Source organism: Anguilla anguilla, chromosome 1, assembly GCF_013347855.1.
Source record: "Anguilla anguilla isolate fAngAng1 chromosome 1, fAngAng1.pri, whole genome shotgun sequence".
NCBI classification, from domain to species: Eukaryota; Metazoa; Chordata; class Actinopteri; order Anguilliformes; family Anguillidae; genus Anguilla; species Anguilla anguilla.
Window position 1 is genome coordinate 55,780,577 of NC_049201.1, and position 19,522 is coordinate 55,800,098.

The 19,522-nt window shown below is 51.5% G+C and overlaps 1 protein-coding gene across 2 annotated transcripts in view; it reads left to right on the forward strand.

The window, feature by feature from the left end:
* The window catches only part of bbs9 (Bardet-Biedl syndrome 9), a 168,820-nt gene that overhangs the window by 78,952 nt on the left and 70,346 nt on the right, over positions 1–19,522 (forward strand). For both annotated transcript variants that reach the window (XM_035382340.1, XM_035382346.1), the window contains exons 19-20: positions 7,091–7,273; positions 16,794–17,019. In XM_035382340.1, coding sequence (XP_035238231.1) covers positions 7,091–7,273; positions 16,794–17,019 — 409 coding nt within the window. The remainder of the gene's footprint in view (positions 1–7,090; positions 7,274–16,793; positions 17,020–19,522) is intronic.

Here is a 19,522-nt window from a genome sequence, read left to right on the forward strand (position 1 = left end):
GTGCCAGCCAGCCTGTCGGCACAGAGCTGCATTCAGCCACCGTCTCAGTAGCACAGTGCCCTCTGGGTACGGCAAGTGAGGAAATGGATCCATTAATTACACCGCCAATTAGCCTCTTATTTTTCCTTTTCTTTTTTTTCAATCCCGTTTGTAATGATAACCTGGAAAATCTGAGATTGAGACTTGGATTGCGGGGTTGCATAAATAATCTCCACCCATTTAAAAAAAAAAAAAAAAAAAAATGCGGTTAATGGCCCTCCTTTACGCTGGATGACTCAAGAGGCCGAAACTCAGGATTCCCCCGCTCAGGTTCATCGGAAGGTTGTGCAAGTTTCAGGCAAGACCAAAAAAAAAAAAAAACATCCCAACATAGTTTTGTCATTTTACTGCAAGAAATGGGCCATGGCAGTAAATGGAACACACCCCATCCCCCCCATCCCTGTGATGCTGAGAGAAGAGGATGTCTCCAGATGCTGGAGGCAGAGCCTCAGCCCGACCGCATCGCAGTTTTTGGGGCTTTGATGTGTAACAGAAGCCATCTCCGCATTGGGTCCTGGGGGGGTGCCGCTGCGGGTCATGTGACAGGTGTCCTCTGTGACCGTCGGATCTCTGCAGGCTTTCTGGGCCGCGGCCAGATGTTCCAGGCCGCAGCGTGGCTCCCTGTCAGCGGAGCGTCTGCTGTGATCTCAGCACAGCCGCTCCCGCCCGGCCTCTGCTAACGTCAGAAAGGGAACTCCCTGTGAGCCAGGGCAGCTGAGGCAGTATCGCTGCTTTAACTGACGTTACTCCTTCCCTCTGTGTGTGTGTGTGTGTGTGTGTGTGTAAACTGTACGTATATAAATATAATCACGGCCCCAGGGGCCACAAGTTAAACTGAGAGCTGCTGTAAAGCCAAGCCGCAAAACAGAACTCGAGTCTCTCTTCACTCTTCCCCGCAATGGACTTCTCTACCTGTGTAAATGTGTGTAGGCGGTGAGGGTCTCTCAGGGCTTCAGTCAAGTTTGGCTAAAGCCCCTTTCTCCCTCCAGCACAATGGCCTCACAGAGAGTGAGAGAGAGGGAGAGGGGCAGAGAGAGACGCGATTGGCCACCTGGCTCGGCCCTGTGCGTACAGCAGCGCCCGAAGCGGAAGGGTACTGGGAGGCTAATGGCCGCAGCTCTGGGGAGCAGCCGGCTAAGTGCACCTCAGCCCGCTGTGCTGCTCTGCCAGGGTGGGCGTGGGGAGGGAGGGCAGGAAGCTGGGCCGGCCCTCTGGTGTGTGGAGGGGCTCTACAGGCAGGTGTCACCCAAACCAAAAGACTGCTGTCAGGCCATTATTATGACAGAGGCAATGACAGCTTTCACCTGTAGCGCTAGCACTGCGCCAGTGCTGGGGTTCAGTGGCAGCCTCATTACAGGGAGCCCCACCCGAGTGACCCAGCCCTGCAGGCTGCTGACAGTTTCCCTTTAGAGGACCTGATGTGCTGTGTATTTTTTTACTTCTACACCTTGCCTGCGTGTCGGTCTGATGGCTCACAGCCGACATCCATGCAACTCCCAACCAAGTGTTTAGTTCCCACTATGTCAGTTCAGTGCTGCTGGCTACCTGGTTGTTGTGAGTGCTTTTTGTTTCTTGAGCTTCTCTAAGTCTCTGGTGATTGTGGGATTTCTGGGTTTCTCATCTCGTGCTGTAATAGGCAGCTGCAGGGCTAGACAAGCGCCCACCGCCTCCTCATGCGCTACCTGCTCCCGCCGCTGTTGCCATGATACCGGCTGCAGGTATCTCCACGGGAGGCGCGGCGCTTTGCGTCTGAGCGTTCGCCAGGGCTGGAGCTTTCCCCGCCGCTGCCAGCGCAGCCGCGTCTAATTTCTCTGATCCCCTGCGCAGTGAATTTAAGCAGGTGTTACGCGTTTCATATATATACTTACACGAAATTACGGGTTTAGCTGTCGGTTAACATTAATGTCGGGAGTGGGTCTTAACGCGAAGCAATTCACACAAGTCATCTGAGCCTCAGCCAGTGTGCTGTCTGTTGTCATGCTGGGAGAGCCTGCTGGTTCTAAAACGCACGCCCTTCCCTGAGGAGACGGTCACCTGTAACACAGTGACCGTTTTACACCATAAAGGCCACACAGCGCAACCGGAGTGACCTAACAGTATTAAGAGAAGAAGCATATATCACAGATGACCGCTGGTAGTCTGGTTTCCTGTTGATTGGATGGAACTAACAGGAAGCGGGAGTCCAATGCAACCCAGGCCACATGTGGAGGGAGGAGCTCTACTGTGTTCCGTCACTGTGGAGTCATAACTGCTGATAATCATATAAGGAAGACTGGCGTCTGCCATTATTGGACCCAGCCTGTGAGCACATTGTATCAGAAAGAGCTACTCTGCAGCTGAAGTGTTTTTTGTTTTGTTTTTTATAAATAAGAAAAACTTGGTTACAGAGAACATAACATTACATAGATCTTGTTTTTCTCATTTCTGTGCGTAAGGAGATCGTGTCTGATTTTGCACATGTCACTGTGTAATTTGTGGGTATGTGTAAATACTGCGTGCTGTCATGACTGTATTTGGAGGTCCGGTCTCATGTCCCTCCTCCTTCTCCTCCTCCTCCTTGTCCTGGGTCCACCCTATTGTGAGCTCCAGTGCATCTACAGCAAGCATGGACACACTCCAAGCCACTGCATGCCACCCACATTGTAGAGCTACACACACACATAGACACACACATACGCACATGCATACGCACATGCATACGCACGCAGAGTGCAGGCGTGTAGTTCTCTCTATCTCCCTGTCACTGGTGTGGTTTTTCATGGAGCATTGTGCCACCACGCGTAGACTGGAGGAGCTTTCATTTAGCCTTTTAGCCATTTAGCCATTTCATTTTAAAATCCAGAAATCCCCTTACTGCATGCGGTATGAGATGACTGCTCTGTGCAGAACAATGCCTGTTTGTTTGGTCGATGTTCACATGGGTCCACCCTTTTATTCTCAACACTCTGATAAGGACAGCACGTTGCTCTCAGAAAATGTCACCTTGTCTGGGACACCTGATGCTCTGTCACCCTTTAATGTCTAATGACCTGTACTGAACCAATGGAGGGAAAGTATCTCAATCTCATCCAGCAGCGCCTCCCTGTGGGATTTGAACCCGTGACACCCGGCGCTCCGACCGCTGTTCCGCTCTGGCACCGGACAGAGACCCGTGTTCCGTCCGTGCAGCCGGAGGCCCGACGCCGAGCTGAGGCTCGCAGCGAAACGGGGACATGGGAACGATTTGCTGTTTCTGTGGCGAGCCATGCACCGATTAAGCAATACCGGACTTATTTTAAGATTAGTTCTGGCATATTGCATTTTTACATGCGCCTTCCTCTCTTCTAATGCGTCCCAGCTGATGTAAAAGGGAAGGAAAAAGGACAAAAAGGAAAACAACAGGGCTCTGTAATTAAAATCAATCGCATGCTAGCTTCGCGCCAATCGGAACAAATGATGACAGGCCACCGTGTGAGCGAACGGGTACGGAGAGCCGGTTTTCCGTTGATGGACAGAACGCGGCAGAGGGGCATTTAAAGAGGCGTTAACCTGCAATTCCACGCGGTGATCTCCTGGGCTTCGGAAGTCCAGTGCCACCCCTCCACAGTGAGGTACTGTTCTGTGAAGGTGCAGTCCTTCCAGAGACCCCCCCTCCCCAGGGCTAAGGGGACTGTTGCATTGTGGGAAAGTCCATTTATTTATTTTTTTCTTCAAGGTGCAACAGGGATCCACGCCGCAAGAGTCCAGCTTTAGCCTGCGCCACTGCTAAATTTAAGCTGTGTTTATTCAGAACGGAGATGTATTTTTGCCCCTTAATTTGAGGCTTGATTTCTGCAGGAATAATATATATATACCTTGGCTGAGCCTTGGCACTGGGGATAGAGGCATTTTTGCCTGTTAGTGTTATGTTCCAACTGATTGTATTTTTAGTCTTGTAAAATATGAATTTTTTTTATTTTTATTTTTCGGTAAACCCCGAAGCGACGGTGACGTGACCCTGCGGTCATGGCGATCTCGCCCAGGTCGCGAGGGACCCCCCAGGAGAGGATAATCTTATCTTCTTCGCTCCCTTCTCTTCTCCCCGCTCAGGAACACCTACTCTACTCTGTGCTATTTATATTTAGGGTTGGACAAGATTACAGTCCTTACCTAAACTCTAACCCATTAATACAGCCAATTTTCTTTTTTCCCCCCTTTTTTTCTCACCAATTTGGAATGGGTAATAATGCCTCTCAGGTTACAGCTGTGCCACCCACACCCTGTGCAGCGTGTGCTATAGCACAGGGATGCATGCACACTCCTGCAGTGCACTTTCTAGTGAAGCATGCTAACTCCTGAGGTGCACTATCCAGTGAAGCATGCTAACTCCTGAAGTGCACTATCCAGTGGAGCATGCTAACTCCTGAGGTGCACCATCCAGTGAAGCATGCACACTCCTGAGGTGCACTATCCAGTGAAGCATGCTAACTCCTGAGCTGCACTATCCAGTGAAGCATGCACACTCCTGAGGTGCACTATCCAGTGGAGCATGCTTACTCCTGAGGTGCACTCTTTAGTGAGGCATGCACACTCCTGCAGTGCACTATCCAGTGAAGCATGCTAACTCCTGAGGTGCACTCTTTAGTGAGGCATGCATACTCCTGCAGTGCACTATCCAGTGAAGCATGCTAACTCCTGAGGTGCACTCTTTAGTGAGGCATGCACACTCCTGCAGGTGCACTCTCCAGTGAAGCATGCTTACTCCTGCAGTGCACTCTCCAGTGAGTCAGTTGTACTCAGTGCTGCAGGAGAGTCATTGAGCCCAGCCTGCATCTGTGCCTTTACCAACTGAGCCTCTCAGGAGCCTTTAACACAGCCATGAATATATCACCCCATTAATACGGCCAGTCAATAGGAATCCTGCTCTCTGTTGTCTAATACGTGGTTGTAAACAGCTTATTCCAGATCTGTTCTATTAATCAAGCCCCTGTGTAACACAGTGTACTGAGGATTCTGCAGTGGTTCAGTGGGTAATTTAGGTAGGAGTATTCTTAGAGATTTAGCTCTTTTGTTCTGAGTGATGTTCTGGCTCTGTCCTTCCAGAAGCAGTGTTGTGGGGTGGGCTGATCCAGCTGTAGTATATTTAGGCCTTGCTGTGTCTTCCTCAGTCTTCACATCCGGGAAGCTCAGGCCCTGTCTCTCCCCTCACCTGTGCTCTCTGTCCTCAGGCATGCCCTGTGGGTGTGGGGCCTCTGAAACAGGGCCTTTCTCCCAGGGGCTGCAAAGCCCCGGCCAGCCGCTCGGCATTATGGGAAGCTTTTAACACCGATTTGAATAAACATGACACAAATTTGGGCCGGTTCCCCCGGCTCGGGCTAAATGAGCCTTTGTTCTGTCAGCTGGCATCAATCAGGCGCGCTCCCGCCCTTACAAAAAGGCTTTTAGTGGCTGGCCATTTAGCTTGGCAGCTCGGCCCTTTTTATCAATACAGGTCCATCTCTATTAGCAAATTTTCATCTGAAATTTCGTTTAGTTTCCTTTGGCTTTTTCTCTGCCTGTCCGTTGGTGGTCTGGGTATACTGGGGTTTCTGAGGGAGACCCTGGGGATGTTGAGCACGCCCAGCACAGAGGAGGCGATTTATTTTTAGCATAAATCGTGTAGCTGCATGTGGCACGTTTCTGTGTGTTTGTGTGTTTGTGTGTGCGTGTGTGTGTGTTTGCGCGAGAGAGAGGGAGAGAGAGAGAGAGAATGTGGAAGTTAGGAGAAACAATGGTCTTTATTACCAGTCCATCCATTACATTACATTGCATTGCAGGCATTTAGCAGACGCTCTTATCCAGAGCGACTTACATTTTATCCAATTATACAGTACCTTGCTCAAGGGTACAATGGCAGTGTCCTACCGGGGAATCGAACCTGCGACCTTTAGGTTACAAGACCAACTCTTTAGCCATTATACTACACTGCCGCCCGCAAGGCTGCCGCCCATCCCAGTGTTGAATTCACATACCTGTCCTGGGAAAAAATTAAGTCCTGTTATTGATTCTTGGAACCAAGACTATGTCCATACCTATGGTGCTATGAAATCTTTCAGGGGCTGAACACGGCCACAGTGGATAATCACATTTGCGATAGCACAGGATTCATTAGCCTGTTCATTACTTATTCATTCGACAGTATTTGTGTTACGTGAGCTAATGCAGGCTACTGTTAAGACCTCATGTTAAAGAAGTCGTCCTTGAGGTTGATTCATTTGTTTTGATTCGCTGGCGTTCCCATCTCTCTCCTTCCTCCCAGTGCCACCTCTCTTCTTCCCCATCCGTCTCACTCTGTCATCAGCCTCTCATATCCTCCTCCTCAGCCCGCCCCCCCCTCTTCCCTGCCTTCCCTGAGATTTAATTTCACCCCCCGCCCCCACCCCCCTACAGCATTTGACTTCCCGCTCAGATTCCATCATGTTACCACAATACTACTTCTTGGTCACTTACCAACACCTCGTAATGGTATTATATTCCCTGGCAGTGTACAATAAAGTGTCTTCTCATTGGGACTTCCTTGCAGTTCCTCCTCTCTAATAGGCTGGAAGTACAGCTCCTTCTAAAAGTAGGTGTGGTCAGTGGAGAGATGTTTGTGCACACACACACGCACTCACACACAGATACTTGCTCCACCCTGCTTCAGTATAAATGTGAACCCACACAGAGACGGTGGGGATGGTTGTTTTTGATGACTGAGTGAGTGGTGAGGTTCCTGTGGCAGCTCTGTGACTGAGTGAGTGGTGAGGTTCCAGTGGCAGCTCTGTGACTGAGTGAGTGGTGAGGTTCCTGTGGCAGCTCTGTGACTGAGTGAGTGGTGAGGTTCCAGTGGCAGCTCTGTGACTGAGTGAGTGGTGAGGTTCCAGTGGCAGCTCTGTGACTGAGTGAGTGGTGAGGTTCCTGTGGCAGCTCTGTGACTGAGTGAGTGGTGAGGTTCCTGTGGCAGCTCTGTGACTGAGTGAGTGGTGAGGTTCCAGTGGCAGCTCTGTGACTGAGTGAGTGGTGAGGTTCCTGTGGCAGCTCTGTGACTGAGGTTCTGTATCCGCGCTGTGTGCAGGTGATCGCTCTGGCGGACGCGGCCGAGGAGAACCGGATGAAGCTGTGCCAGGCCTTCGCCCGCCTGCGCAGCGCCACACAGCTGCTGATCATGCTGCTGTCCCTGTGGCACGGCCTGGGCACGGAGCAGACCGCCATCCTGCAGGCCACGCTGCTTCCCCTGCTGCAGGACACGCCTCAGCTGGTGAGAAATACACACACACACACACACAGAAACACACGCACACACACAAACACACACACACACACACACACAGAAACACACACACACACACAAACACACACACAGACGCTCATGTGCGCACACACATTCGCACACACACAGACACACTCACAGAAGCACACGCTCACACACTCACAGAAGTGCACACGCGCACACACACACTCACAGAAGCACATGTGCGCGCACTCACGCATACACACACACACACGGTCTGTGAACAGGTATCTTCTCCCTGCCTTCTTTTTATTTCTATGATCCATGCAGAAGTATCAATGAAAGTATGTGAATCTGTCATTTGCTGATTGTTTTTTAGTGATTATTTTTGTTTTTGTGGTATTTCTCTTCCATTTTAATGCTCTCATACCTCCATGCCCCCGCCCTCACCCCCCACTTTCAGTTCATGGTTTAAAGAAAAGAAAACTGTCCTGAAAAGAGACTCCCTGAATTCAGCATCTCTCCCCTCCACCCCCCTGCACACCCCTGGGACCGGCCTCCCTCCCTCCACACCCTGCAGCCATACCGGTCACCCGAAGTAGCGCCGGCACTCCGCTTACCCAGCAGCTGCCCCCCCCTCCCCCCCACGTCAGATCTAGGCTCTGACCCCTCTGACCCCCCCATACACACCCCCCCCTTCCCATTTGGCAGTGTAAATACACAGCCCGTTCTCTAATCTGCTCAAAAGCCCCTTAAGTGTTTCCACTCTTTAAGAAAACTTTCTCCCGCATCTCGCTGACAGACGGGAGGATGACCCTGACACCCCCGCTCTGTGATTTATTTGTGAATCTGGCGCCCCCGAGCTCCTCTCTGATAGGTGCTCCCCGTCACACCAGGCCGGCCTCTGTGGCACCCAGGGGGGGAGTGTTTATGTGTGGGTACACGCAGATGGGGGGGCGTTCAGTTCACACCGCACAGTCTAATTTAGAGCGCCATGTCAACAAACAAACTCAGAGAAACAGTCTTTTCTTGCCCTCAACCTGATGAAAGATGTATTGTAGCATTTGGGATGGAAGTGAAATAAATAAGGATGGGGAAAATGGGCGGGGCGGGAGGCAGGGGGCAGGAGGCAGACTGGGTGAGGGTCTGTTGCCGCAGGCGTTGTGACACATCTACCGTTCCTTTTCCCTCCTGATGAAATGAGCCCGTTCCTTTCTGTGACACAAGTGCCCTTTTTCAGCTCTGGAAGAGGAGACTTGTGAGGCTCTTAATTAGATGTACTGGCCTGGTTCATCCAACGGCCTGCATTACTGTGGAATGCACCGGCTGCTTTTTAAAGCTGGTCCATTAAGCTAATTTCATGTGAAAATACACCCATTATTTAAAAATATCAGCACATTAATGAATGTATCAAAGTGGAAATCACTTTCACGTGTACATACGGGAGTACGCACAGAGCCAGTCTTGAACATTAAAACAGTGATGACCTTGAAGATGAGTTAGCGCATAGCCACGTGTTGCTCACAGAGAGAGCTCAATTCTGTGGGCTCTGCACAGCCCGTACATTTAAAGCGTCGGGTCAGCTGGTGCTCAGGACTGTTCCATCTGTGTGTCGCTACGTGATGTGTCACATGCACAGGCCTCACTAAGGCTCCTCTTCACATTAGCAGCTCTGCGGGTTCTCTGTACACATGATGCTGCAGCAGTCCTGCCACTTCCAGGAAAGTTCACCTCAGTATACCTCGTTAAAGTTTGGAATCCCTATTAAGCTGTTTGGTATCTCTCCTGTGATCTTAGGCCTGCATTTTAAATCTCTTAGCAGGAGTGGCAATATGAATAGAAACCGAATGGGGCACCAGCAACGGGCAAAATGAGCCTGGGCACGCAGTGGAATGCTTCTGTCATAAACATTCACCTGCCAATTAGTTAATTTTATGGACCAGGCTAATGCACCGTCAGTATGTGCTTTGCACTTCAAGGTCAATGCTGTTAATACATGTGTGATTTTCCATGCAAGTCCTTCATTTTTTAAACCGTTATTTTATTAATTTAATGTTTAATTATTTAACTAAATTTTATCCTTATTTTGTAATCAGCGTCTTGCAGTGAGGTCTGTCTCTCAAGATGCTAATACCCCCATCCGCAAAGCATAGGTAGTCACCCAGTGGCTTGAGGAGCCTAATATTTCCCTTATCATCCCTATGGCACAACTTTCCCAGTCACAGGATTTGAAGCTAATCAGAGTTTTTGAGAGAGCATTTACCGTTCCATCCAGTGAGTGCCATGAAAAAGTATTTTCTGATTTTTCCTGTTACTGTATATGTATTTATCACATTGAATGGTTTCAGTTCTTTAGATCTTAGACAAAGGGAAACTGTAAACACAAAACACATTTTAAAATTATTATTTCATTTATTTAATGAAAAAGTGATCAAACACCCATATCACCCATGTGAGAAAGTAGTTGGCCCCTTTAACTTAATAATAATACTATATGCATATACATTGGGCTAAGCTCCTTAAGATCACTTCTGTTATACCAAGATGAAACATCCCTCTAAGCTCTTCAGGAAGAACATCCACAGTACTCACATGAATGAACAGTGCCTGTCTTTAATAGGGGTGCCGTAATGTGTGCGATTTCCAGAGCGCATGCATCCATCCATGCAGTTCCTGTTACTGCCAGAGAGGGAGCTGCTGAGTGTTTGGAGTAGATGTTTGTGCTCTGTGTGAGAAGCCCAGATTAAATCAGAGCTGTGACCCACCTGCTAGTGTCAGACCCCAGGGTCAGTCCCGCTGGGTCGGGACCACAAGACCCACCGACTGCCGCCGAAAAGGCACCTCCAGTGTCGGGTTCGCCGAGCGCCATCAGCGGTCAGAGGGGGGGGTCGCGCTTTTCCAATTTCTGCCTGAAAAGGGATGTTCTGTTCCTCGCATGCCAGCACCAGTCACAGGCCCTTTACTGTGAGAAACCGTGTATTACAGGTACATCTGATCCCCACTCCCACGTCGCTGTGTAATAACAGAGTTTTTATGAGCGCGTGGATGCCCTCGCTGGATCAGTTCCACACTGCTGGCACCCGAGCACAAGCTCGCTCAGAGCGGGAATGTGGGGGAGGGGGGGGGGGAGACACCGTCTGCTATAAAGCTGCACTTATTGAGCTGACCTCCGCTTCACCCCCACTGCCATCCACCGCCGCAGTTTTTCCATTTCATCTGACAAGAAAAACAATGAATAAACACAGGCAGCGGCTGCACACGGGCAAAGCATCCCCTAACCAAAGGGGATTCTTCAGGCCGGGCCGGCACAAGTTCCCCCCTGTGTCGTGTCCGCGTGGCTTGGGGGGGGGGGGTGTTCAGTTGAAAGGAGTGGGGTAAAAGAGAGGCCTGTGTTAAAGCCGGTGAAACCTGAATCGTGGGGGGGGGGGGGGTGCGGGTGCGTGCCGCGGTCTCCCCCGTCCCCCTTTCCCAGCCCTCCCCTCGGCTGAAGCAGAGATGTGGTTCCCTGCCGAGCCGGCCGGGCCCTGTCACCAAGCCTTCACACTTCACTTCAGCTCATTACCTGGCCCCGCCACGTTTTTCAGATTACCCCCCCCCGACCAGTGTACGGAGCATGAGCAGCCTAACACAGACGTGGCAGTGTGTGTGAGTGTGTGCGTCTGTGTGTGTGTGTGTCCACGCCAGCATAGCCAGGCTGGGTTAACTCCAAGACCCACCGCAGTTTCACCCCCCAACCTGTATTTCACCTCAGACTCTACTGATGGCTCAGCTGCCAGCACAGCCTTTCAGCCTCTATAGGGCTGCTCTACCAAACTGCCCCTCCTGCCTCTCCTCACACACACATGCACACACTCACACACACACACAAACACACCCACACACAAAATTGCTTGCTCTGTCCCACATCACTGTCAATCAGAATCCATGACTGAGCTGATAAGTTACTGTTTTTACAGTTTTATACATTTTAGATTTTATTTCTTTCGGAATCAACAGTAACAATATCTGAGGCCCCAATTTGCTCTGCGTTACTGAAATATACCAATTGATTGTTTAGCCCATTTTTCTGTTCTGAATGTGGCTGTTGTGCGGGGAATTCATCCTTTAACTAATCAATGCAGCACAATACTCACATAAATTTTCCCATTTCTGAAAATGCATAGAACCTTCCTTTCCATAGTGCAGGCATGTGCTGTGTCCATGTAAACCTGCACGCCATAAAATGAAATACAAATCCTAAATATCTTTTTGTCGTAAATACATTCCTCCTTCCCAATACGCTGTGTGTTTTGCTGATTTTGCACACGGCTCTTTTGCCATCCCCATGCCTTTTTGCAGCATAATTGCAGGAAGCGCCACTGGCTCTGCTTTGGCGGGTGGTGGCGGGTGGTGGCGTGTCTGGGCCGTGCGTGTTAGGTGTTCTGCGAGCGTGTTCAGCGCGGGGTAAGCGGAACAGGCCTGCCCCCTGTGGCTCTGTCAGACGGGCCGAGGGGGCTCGGCGTTTTGTGAGGGCGGAGGGCGGGGGCCGCCACCGCACTAATCTGGAGGGCAAACACTGGGGCCGGCTCGGCCCGTCCCACGCCAGACGCGCACAGAAGGGGCCCTTGAAACGTCCCCCTCTCTGTCTGCCGGCGCGTAGACTCCCAGGAGTCAGCATTCATCCGGCCCCTCTCCTAGCAAACAGGCCCCCAGCCCTGCAGCCGGTATCTCACTGCAGCGTGGAGATGAGTACCCAATACCTGCATGCCCTTTCCCCAACATGACTGCGTGGGGTTGTGTGGATGCCCTGTACCTGCCAGGATACACACACACACACAGTGCACACATGCGTGCGCGCGCACACACACACACACACGTACACACATACACACGCACACAAACACACACACACACACGTGATGCACACACGCACACAGGCTAGTCCCTCTTGTTTTAACTAGCTTAATCTCCCAAACTAAATAATTACTTTGCACCTGTGGAATTTCACAAATTCCAGATCTGTCCTTCCCCCTGTTTTAGGTCACCTTCCCCTTGTTCCTTCTAACAGAGGCTGTTACCTTTAGAGCAAACAGGCCTTCAGATAGCAGTGATAAGGGGCAGCCTATTAGACCTTTATCTCTCTGTGGTGGGGGGGGGGGGTTGGCAATTTTTCTGACCTCCTGCATGCTTTTTTTTTTATAGAACTTTAGTAAAGCATATTCTAAATAAAAATATGAAAACGATGGAGGGGTGTTTATAGAGAAAGGCGGAGGGGGAATTGAAGAGGGTTGGAGAAAAAGTTGCCGCACAAACGGGTAGAATGTGGTTAAATGAGGGAGAGAGGGGTGTATGTGCCTTCTCTGTGCCCCTCTGGGATGGGTGAGTAGATGGATGTGTGCAGAGACCCAGCTGCTGTCCTGAGGGTCTGTCCTCGCTGCTCTCTGCCACGTGAAGCTCAGGCTGCAGGCTGCAGCTGCGACTGCGCTGCGCGGACAGCGCCCCGGCCCCTCCCCACAGGGCCTGCCCACCGTAAACACGTCCCTCTCGCCCCGTCCGCCGCTCTCGCCCCTCCCGCCCCTCTCGCCCCTCCCGCCCCGCCCGCCCGGCCCGGCCGGCTGTCGGGAGGCCCGTGGGCGCCCCGTCCGCACAGGAAGCCGGTCTCCCGGGCGTAATTGCGGAGCGCTGGTTGTGCTTGGCTCGCGGGGCGGCCGGTGTGGAGAGCCGTGCCGCCCTCCGCTGGGCGCTGTGGGGGCCGCCGCCGCTGAGCCCTGCTTTTCTGCGCTATTTTTATTCGTGCTGCTCCCGCGCTGCGTTTCCCGCGGCGATGGCGACGGCCGTCCGGCTCTGCGGCGCAGCGTGGATTGTGCGCCGCGGCCCGGGCCAGAAGCCGCACGTCACGGCGAATCGGGCCGTTTGTCACCGAGCCGCGAGGCCGAGAGAGGGAACACAGAGAGAGAGAGAGGAGTGTAATTAGCCCTGGGCTAGCATGCAGCTGTCCTGCTACCGCTGTGTGTGTGTGTGTGTGTGTGTGTGTGCATGCGTGCGTGTTTCTGTGCGTACATGTGTCTGTGTGTGCATGTGCATGTGTGTGTGTGTGTTTCTGTGCGTACATGTGTCTGTGTGTGCACGTGTGTGTGCTCAGGGTTTAACATTGCAACTGGCAGTGTATGTGTGTTTGTGTGTTGGCAGTTGGGGGTTGTATGCGCATGTGAACGGAGAAAAACTCATGAGGGGTTATTTCCTCTACTGCCAGGGTTTTTAAACATTGTTCATGCATGTTGAATGGGGAAATGTTATTGTGTCATCAGGAATGCATCAAATGACACACATGTATTTGGTGTCGGCTTTTTCAGCCTTTCAGCTTTTTTCAACATAAGTATTATTATTGCATAACTTTCAAAAATTATTTACTTTTGGAAATTTTAACAAAAGGAAGTTTTCATAACTTACTAGAAATGAAATAACAGGAAGCAGAAGTAACTGGTATTATGTAAATACCTCCCATTCATTACTGATGTTAACTGCAACAGTGGAAATCTGTGCTGAGCTGCTGAAGTCATGAGCTTTCATTGCTGTAAAGACAGCCTTCAGACGGACAGGTGGGTGAATTCCAGAGCTCTTCGAGACTGTGTGAACCAGCGGGCACTCATCCATTATGGCATCAGAGTTGATGGCTCATTTAGTTCAAGTCAAATTGCAACCTGCCAGTTTAATGGATGGTGTAAAAAAATTGTCTCATTCTGCATTGAATTCTTATTAACAAAATTACTGAGCTAAGTTAGATAAATAAAATGGGCATATGAGAAGAATTGGCCTCTGTGGTGCACAGAGCTGGCAGTAGAGGAGAATGTCAGTATTACTGCACTTCAGCAGGGCCAGTGCAGATGGGGCACAAACGCTGTCATTTTGCTGCACTGAGGTGTTGCCACTCCCAGTATCTACTCCTTCATCAAATGACTCAGAACAGCACAGGATAAAAAGGCTTTAAATGCACGTCCTGCTTTTCTGCATCGCTCCTTTCATATAAGTTTAGTGTTCTCACGGTCACACTTCGTTGGTGTAAATTGTTCATCCATATACAAAATAGGCAATAGTGTAATATTCACAGGTGTCCATGCAGCATCATGCTGTATTTGTGTGTCTGTTTAATATATGCAAGATATGACATAAAAGCATAAATAATTTTTTTAATTAAAAAAAAAGAAAATTGGAAGACAAATTGGAAGATGAAGAGTTGTCAGGTGCCTGTACTAGAGTCAGAATGAACATTGGCCATTTCTCTGGAGGAATCATTCTGTTCCACCCCCCCTCTCTCTCTCTGTCATAAAACCATTTGCACCCTCTGCCTGTTTCTCCTGCAGGAAGCGTTCAGAAGCATGAGGGAGAGGGAGGGGTAATGCAAGGCTTCTTCCCCCACGACACAGCCCACCTCTTTATTCTGTATCCCTCATACTGCATGTCTTTCTGTTTTCCTGCTTTTCTCTGCCATTCTCTCCCTCCCTCCCTCCCTCTCTCTGCCCTATTTAATTGAGGAGCAGAAGCGCTATAAATTTCAGCCTCTTCCTTGTCATCATCATTACAGGGCTGATTACCTGTCATTAGGGCTCATTATGGGCTATCTGCATGGCGGCATGGGCCAGCCCGCTGGCCCCCGCTGTCAGGGCACCTGTCAACACCCCGTCCCATCATCCCTCTCTCTCCCAGGAATGTCACCAGCAGCACCCCCCCCCCCCCCCCCCGCCCTCAGGGAGCCCCGTCATTCCAGTGTCGTTTTCAGAGTTGGGCCCAGAGCTCCGGTGTTTAAAGACGGGCCAAGCCCCACCCAGTGGCACCGCTGGCACACACAGGGTCCTGTTTATTCGGCTGACCCCCACTCCCGTGCGCTGATGGGCGTGTACTTGCTGCTCGCCCATTACTGTTCAAACCTGTTCGCTCCGAGGCCGCTGTCCTGTTCTTCTCAGTTTGATTTCACAGCAGTGGTGGCTGAAGACCAGTCTTTTCCTTAGTTTTAAAAGCCAACTTTCCACATGGACACCTGTGAATATCCTGCCCCCCCCCCCCCCCCCCCCGACAGAAGCGTCTGAAATTCTTCTGCACTGTATTAACAGCCGGAATGCCGGGTGGAGTGTGGGGCAGTTGACCTCTGACCCCACTGGAGTGGGAAATTCAGCCAAACACAAACAGCCATTTTGACACCAGTACTGTATGGGCTGCTGCACTAATGGCTGAAGAGTGTGTGATCTACATCTCCCCAGACTGGGCATCCTCTGGTCTCAGCCTGCTCAGTATAAGTACAGTCTAAGTTACATGGGGTGCCATTGGAAGTAAAAGGAAGTGATCATGAGTATCAGGAGAAATGGCTTGTATTAGAGTCCATCAGATCCACATAAAAGAGCCTCAGTCTGTCTCTCCTTGTGTGCACTTAGCAGTCCAGTCACTCTCTCCACTGTCCCAAAGAGGCTCACGCAGTCCCTATGAGAGGGTGCCTAATGAGAAAGGATCTATTAAAAGGAGTAAGCCTGAATTTGCATTTAAAGTGACCTCCAAACAGTAATTTTGTTTGTTCCGGTCCTTTGCAAACACGTTTCAGACCTGACCGCTGTGAGGGGTTTCGGTGACTTCCGTTATTCTCACAGAAAGATTGTGTTTATGCCGTACACAGTGCCAAAAATAAAGCCGTGTGTGTGGGAAAAGAGCCTTCTCTAGGACATCCCAGGAACCAGTTTGTAATAAAGTAAATAAGCACAGGAGAGGCATTTCCTTGTTTTGGCTGTTTGAGTGTGCGCTATTGACGCTCGGTCAAATTAAGCAAAATCATGTCAGCAACCTGCCCCCCCCCCGCCCCCCCTTTAATGACGCATTGCTTGTTTACTTATATCTCCACTGTATGTTTTTGTCAACAAACTTTTTGCAGTATTTCAGTGATGGAAGCTGACAGATTATCTTTGAATTTTTTGGTCAAATTCTCTTTTTTAAAAGGCTTGATGTGGGTCGAGGTGCTCCTACACGTGGCAGAGATCTGGCAGTGTTGAGACTGCCCCAGGCCAGTGGTCAGATAATTTACGGGCGGGGTAAACAACACTGTCTGGTGGTTAAAGGTGTCTGCTCATTAAAAAAGTACCAAACAGTCCACGGCTGTAAAGGAAACCATGAAACAAGACCATTATCTTTCTTGAGTGGGTCAACTAATGTGGAGCGGTGCCAGTATTTACGACTGGGGGCGCTGAACAATACCGCAAAAGGTTCCCAGCTTCAGGGAGAGTCTGTTCGTGTGTGTGTGTGTGTGTGTGTGTGTGTGTTTTTAACACAAGAACTGTAAGCAGTCACATAACCGCTTAAGCAGTAACTCCTCTGTTCTGTATTCATGTGGCTTTTTTTCTTCTCATTCCTTCTGGTGTGTTACTTTTTAATTTCACCATTCCAGTGGAAAATTTTGTGCCCCCTTGTTAATTTTGGGTAACATCAGGATTTGTTAATGTGTTTGATGTGTGAGTTGTATAAAGTGAAATAAGAATCTGTGTGTGTGTGTGTGTGTGACGTGTCTCTCTCTGTTCCCGTGGTGACGCAGGGCTGGGAGGAGAGCGTGGACGCTGCCGTCTCTCACCTGCTGAGGACGTGTCTGTCGCGCAGCTCCAAGGACCAGGCCCTGAGTCTGAGCACCGGCCAGCTGAGCATGCCCAAAGACACGGCCCGCCTGAAGAAGCACATCACCCTGCTGTGCGACCGGCTGGGCAAGGGCGGCCGCCTGTCGCTGTCCTCAGAGGCCCACGCCCCCACGCCCGTCATCATGCCAGGTGAGAGAGCTCCGCCCCTTTACGCTTCTATACACGCCCCCACGCCCGTCATCATGCCAGGTGAGAGAGCTCCGCCCCTTTACGCTTCTATACACGCCCCCACGCCCGTCATCATGCCAGGTGAGAGAGCTCCGCCCCTTTGCGCTTCTATACACGCCCCCACGCCCGTCATCATGCCAGGTGAGAGAGCTCCGCCCCTTTACGCTTCTATACACGCCCCCCCCGCCCGGCATCATGCCAGGTGAGAGAGCTCCGCCCCTTTACACTTCTATACACGCCCCCACGCCCGTCATCATGCCGGGTGAGAGAGCTCCGCCCCTTTACGCTTCTATACACGCCCCCACGCCCGTCATCATGCCGGGTGAGAGAGCTCCGCCCCTTTACGCTTCTATACACGCCCCCACGCCCGTCATCATGCCAGGTGAGAGAGCTCCGCCCCTTTACGCTTCCATACACGCCCCCACGCCCGTCATCATGCCAGGTGAGAGAGCTCCGCCCCTTTACGCTTCCATACACGCCCCCACGCCCGTCATCATGCCAGGTGAGAGAGCTCCGCCCCTTTACGCTTCCATACACGCCCCCACGCCCGTCATCATGCCAGGTGAGAGAGCTCCGCCCCTATACGCTTCCATACACGCCCCCACGCCCGTCATCATGCCAGGTGAGAGAGCTCCGCCCCTTTACGCTTCCATACACGCCCCCACGCCCGTCATCATGCCAGGTGAGAGAGCTCCGCCCCTTTACGCTTCCATACACGCCCCCACGCCCGTCATCATGCCAGGTGAGAGAGCTCCTCCCCTTTACGCTTCTATACACGCCCCCACGCCCGTCATCATGCCAGGTGAGAGAGCTCCTCCCCTTTACGCTTCCATACACGCCCCCACGCCCGTCATCATGCCAGGTGAGAGAGCTCCGCCCCTTTACGCTTCCATACACGCCCCCACACCCGTCATCATGCCAGGTGAGAGAGCTCCGCCCCTTTACGCTTCCATAAACGCCCCCACGCCCGTCATCATGCCAGGTGAGAGAGCTCCGCCCCTTTACGCTTCCATAAACGCCCCCACGCCCGTCATCATGCCAGGTGAGAGAGCTCCTCCCCTTTACGCTTCTATACACGCCCCCCCACCCATCATCATACCAGGTGAGAGAGTCCCCCCTTTTATGCTCTAAAAACACTCCCCACACCTGTCATCGTACCAGGTGAGGAAAAAGCTCAGCCCTTCCATCCACCCAGAAAACAGCATCCTGCTCAGGCCAGAGGTAATGCCTGATAGGAGAGGTTTCTCTAGAGAGGGGAATCTCTACAGCACTATTGTGTGTCCAGTCTTGTAGTTAAGAAGAGCCTCGTCTGCACTGCTTTTAACAAAATTCCCTTCATATACTACAGGTTTTGAGTACACAGATATCACAGAAGTTTTTGCGCTTAATTCCAGGCTGGTAATAACACAGTCTAATAATTCTCTTACTAGCGCATCCCACTGGCTCTGCTGGCATTGAGCCTGTACCACCTCGGTGCCAGCATTAGAGATGCATATGAATTAAATCGCAGGAACTCACTTCAGAACCACTTTATCCTGAACAGCGACCGAGTTTTTAAAAAGGGACATTTAGATCTCTACCCAATGAACTGTTTACCCCAATAGACCTGTGTCTGTCTGTTCCACTCCGTCACCCACGCCTTCCTCTGATAGGGGCTTCTCCAGGAAGCGGGAGGGATGAGTCACGGGCGCTGACCTCACGTTCGGCTTTTAATGTGCTCCACCCGCGGGGGCTTGTTTGTGTCTGCAAAGTGGTCGCTTGCCCCCCCCCCGGGACTGTCCCGGCCAGGCTAGGAGGACCTGCTGCTCTCTCACAGGCAGGCGGGCGGTAGCGGGAGTCCCGGGGAGGGCTCGCAGAGTCTGGCAGACTCAGGGATGCTCGGCCTGCCATCGGATATTCCGCAGGACTGCTTTTAATTAAAAAGCCCAGGACGGAATGCGGCAGGCGATCCCTGGCTGCGCATTCCCAGATTCACGCAGACTGGTTTATGGATGTCCTTATATATAAATAAGATTGGATTCCTCCCCCCCCCCCCACGCACGCATTTTTGACGTGTGCCCTCAGACGGCCCGTAATTAGAGTCTTCTCCGGCTGGTGCTGTAGGTTACTCCTCGCCGAAAGAATGCGGGATTAAAATGTTCCGCCTGTGAACGCAGCGGTCTGCCGGGAGGGCACGTTCCAGCCGCCGCCGCGCAACGTGCGGGCCGCGCGCCGAGGGGGCGGAGCCTCCGCCTCCGTGTGCCGGCCCCGCTCCGGCCCCGCCGCTCCGCAGCAGGTCACCCTGCTCGCCCACAGTGAACAGCGGCAGGTTAGCTGCTGAGCATTGACCTCAGGATAGAATACAACGCACATCTAGAGGTGTACAGATAAAGTTTTGTGATACACACATACGCACCTGCTCAGTATCATCAAACTCTGCAAACTTTGGATGCCTGAAACCAGCATTATACGTGACTTACAGATT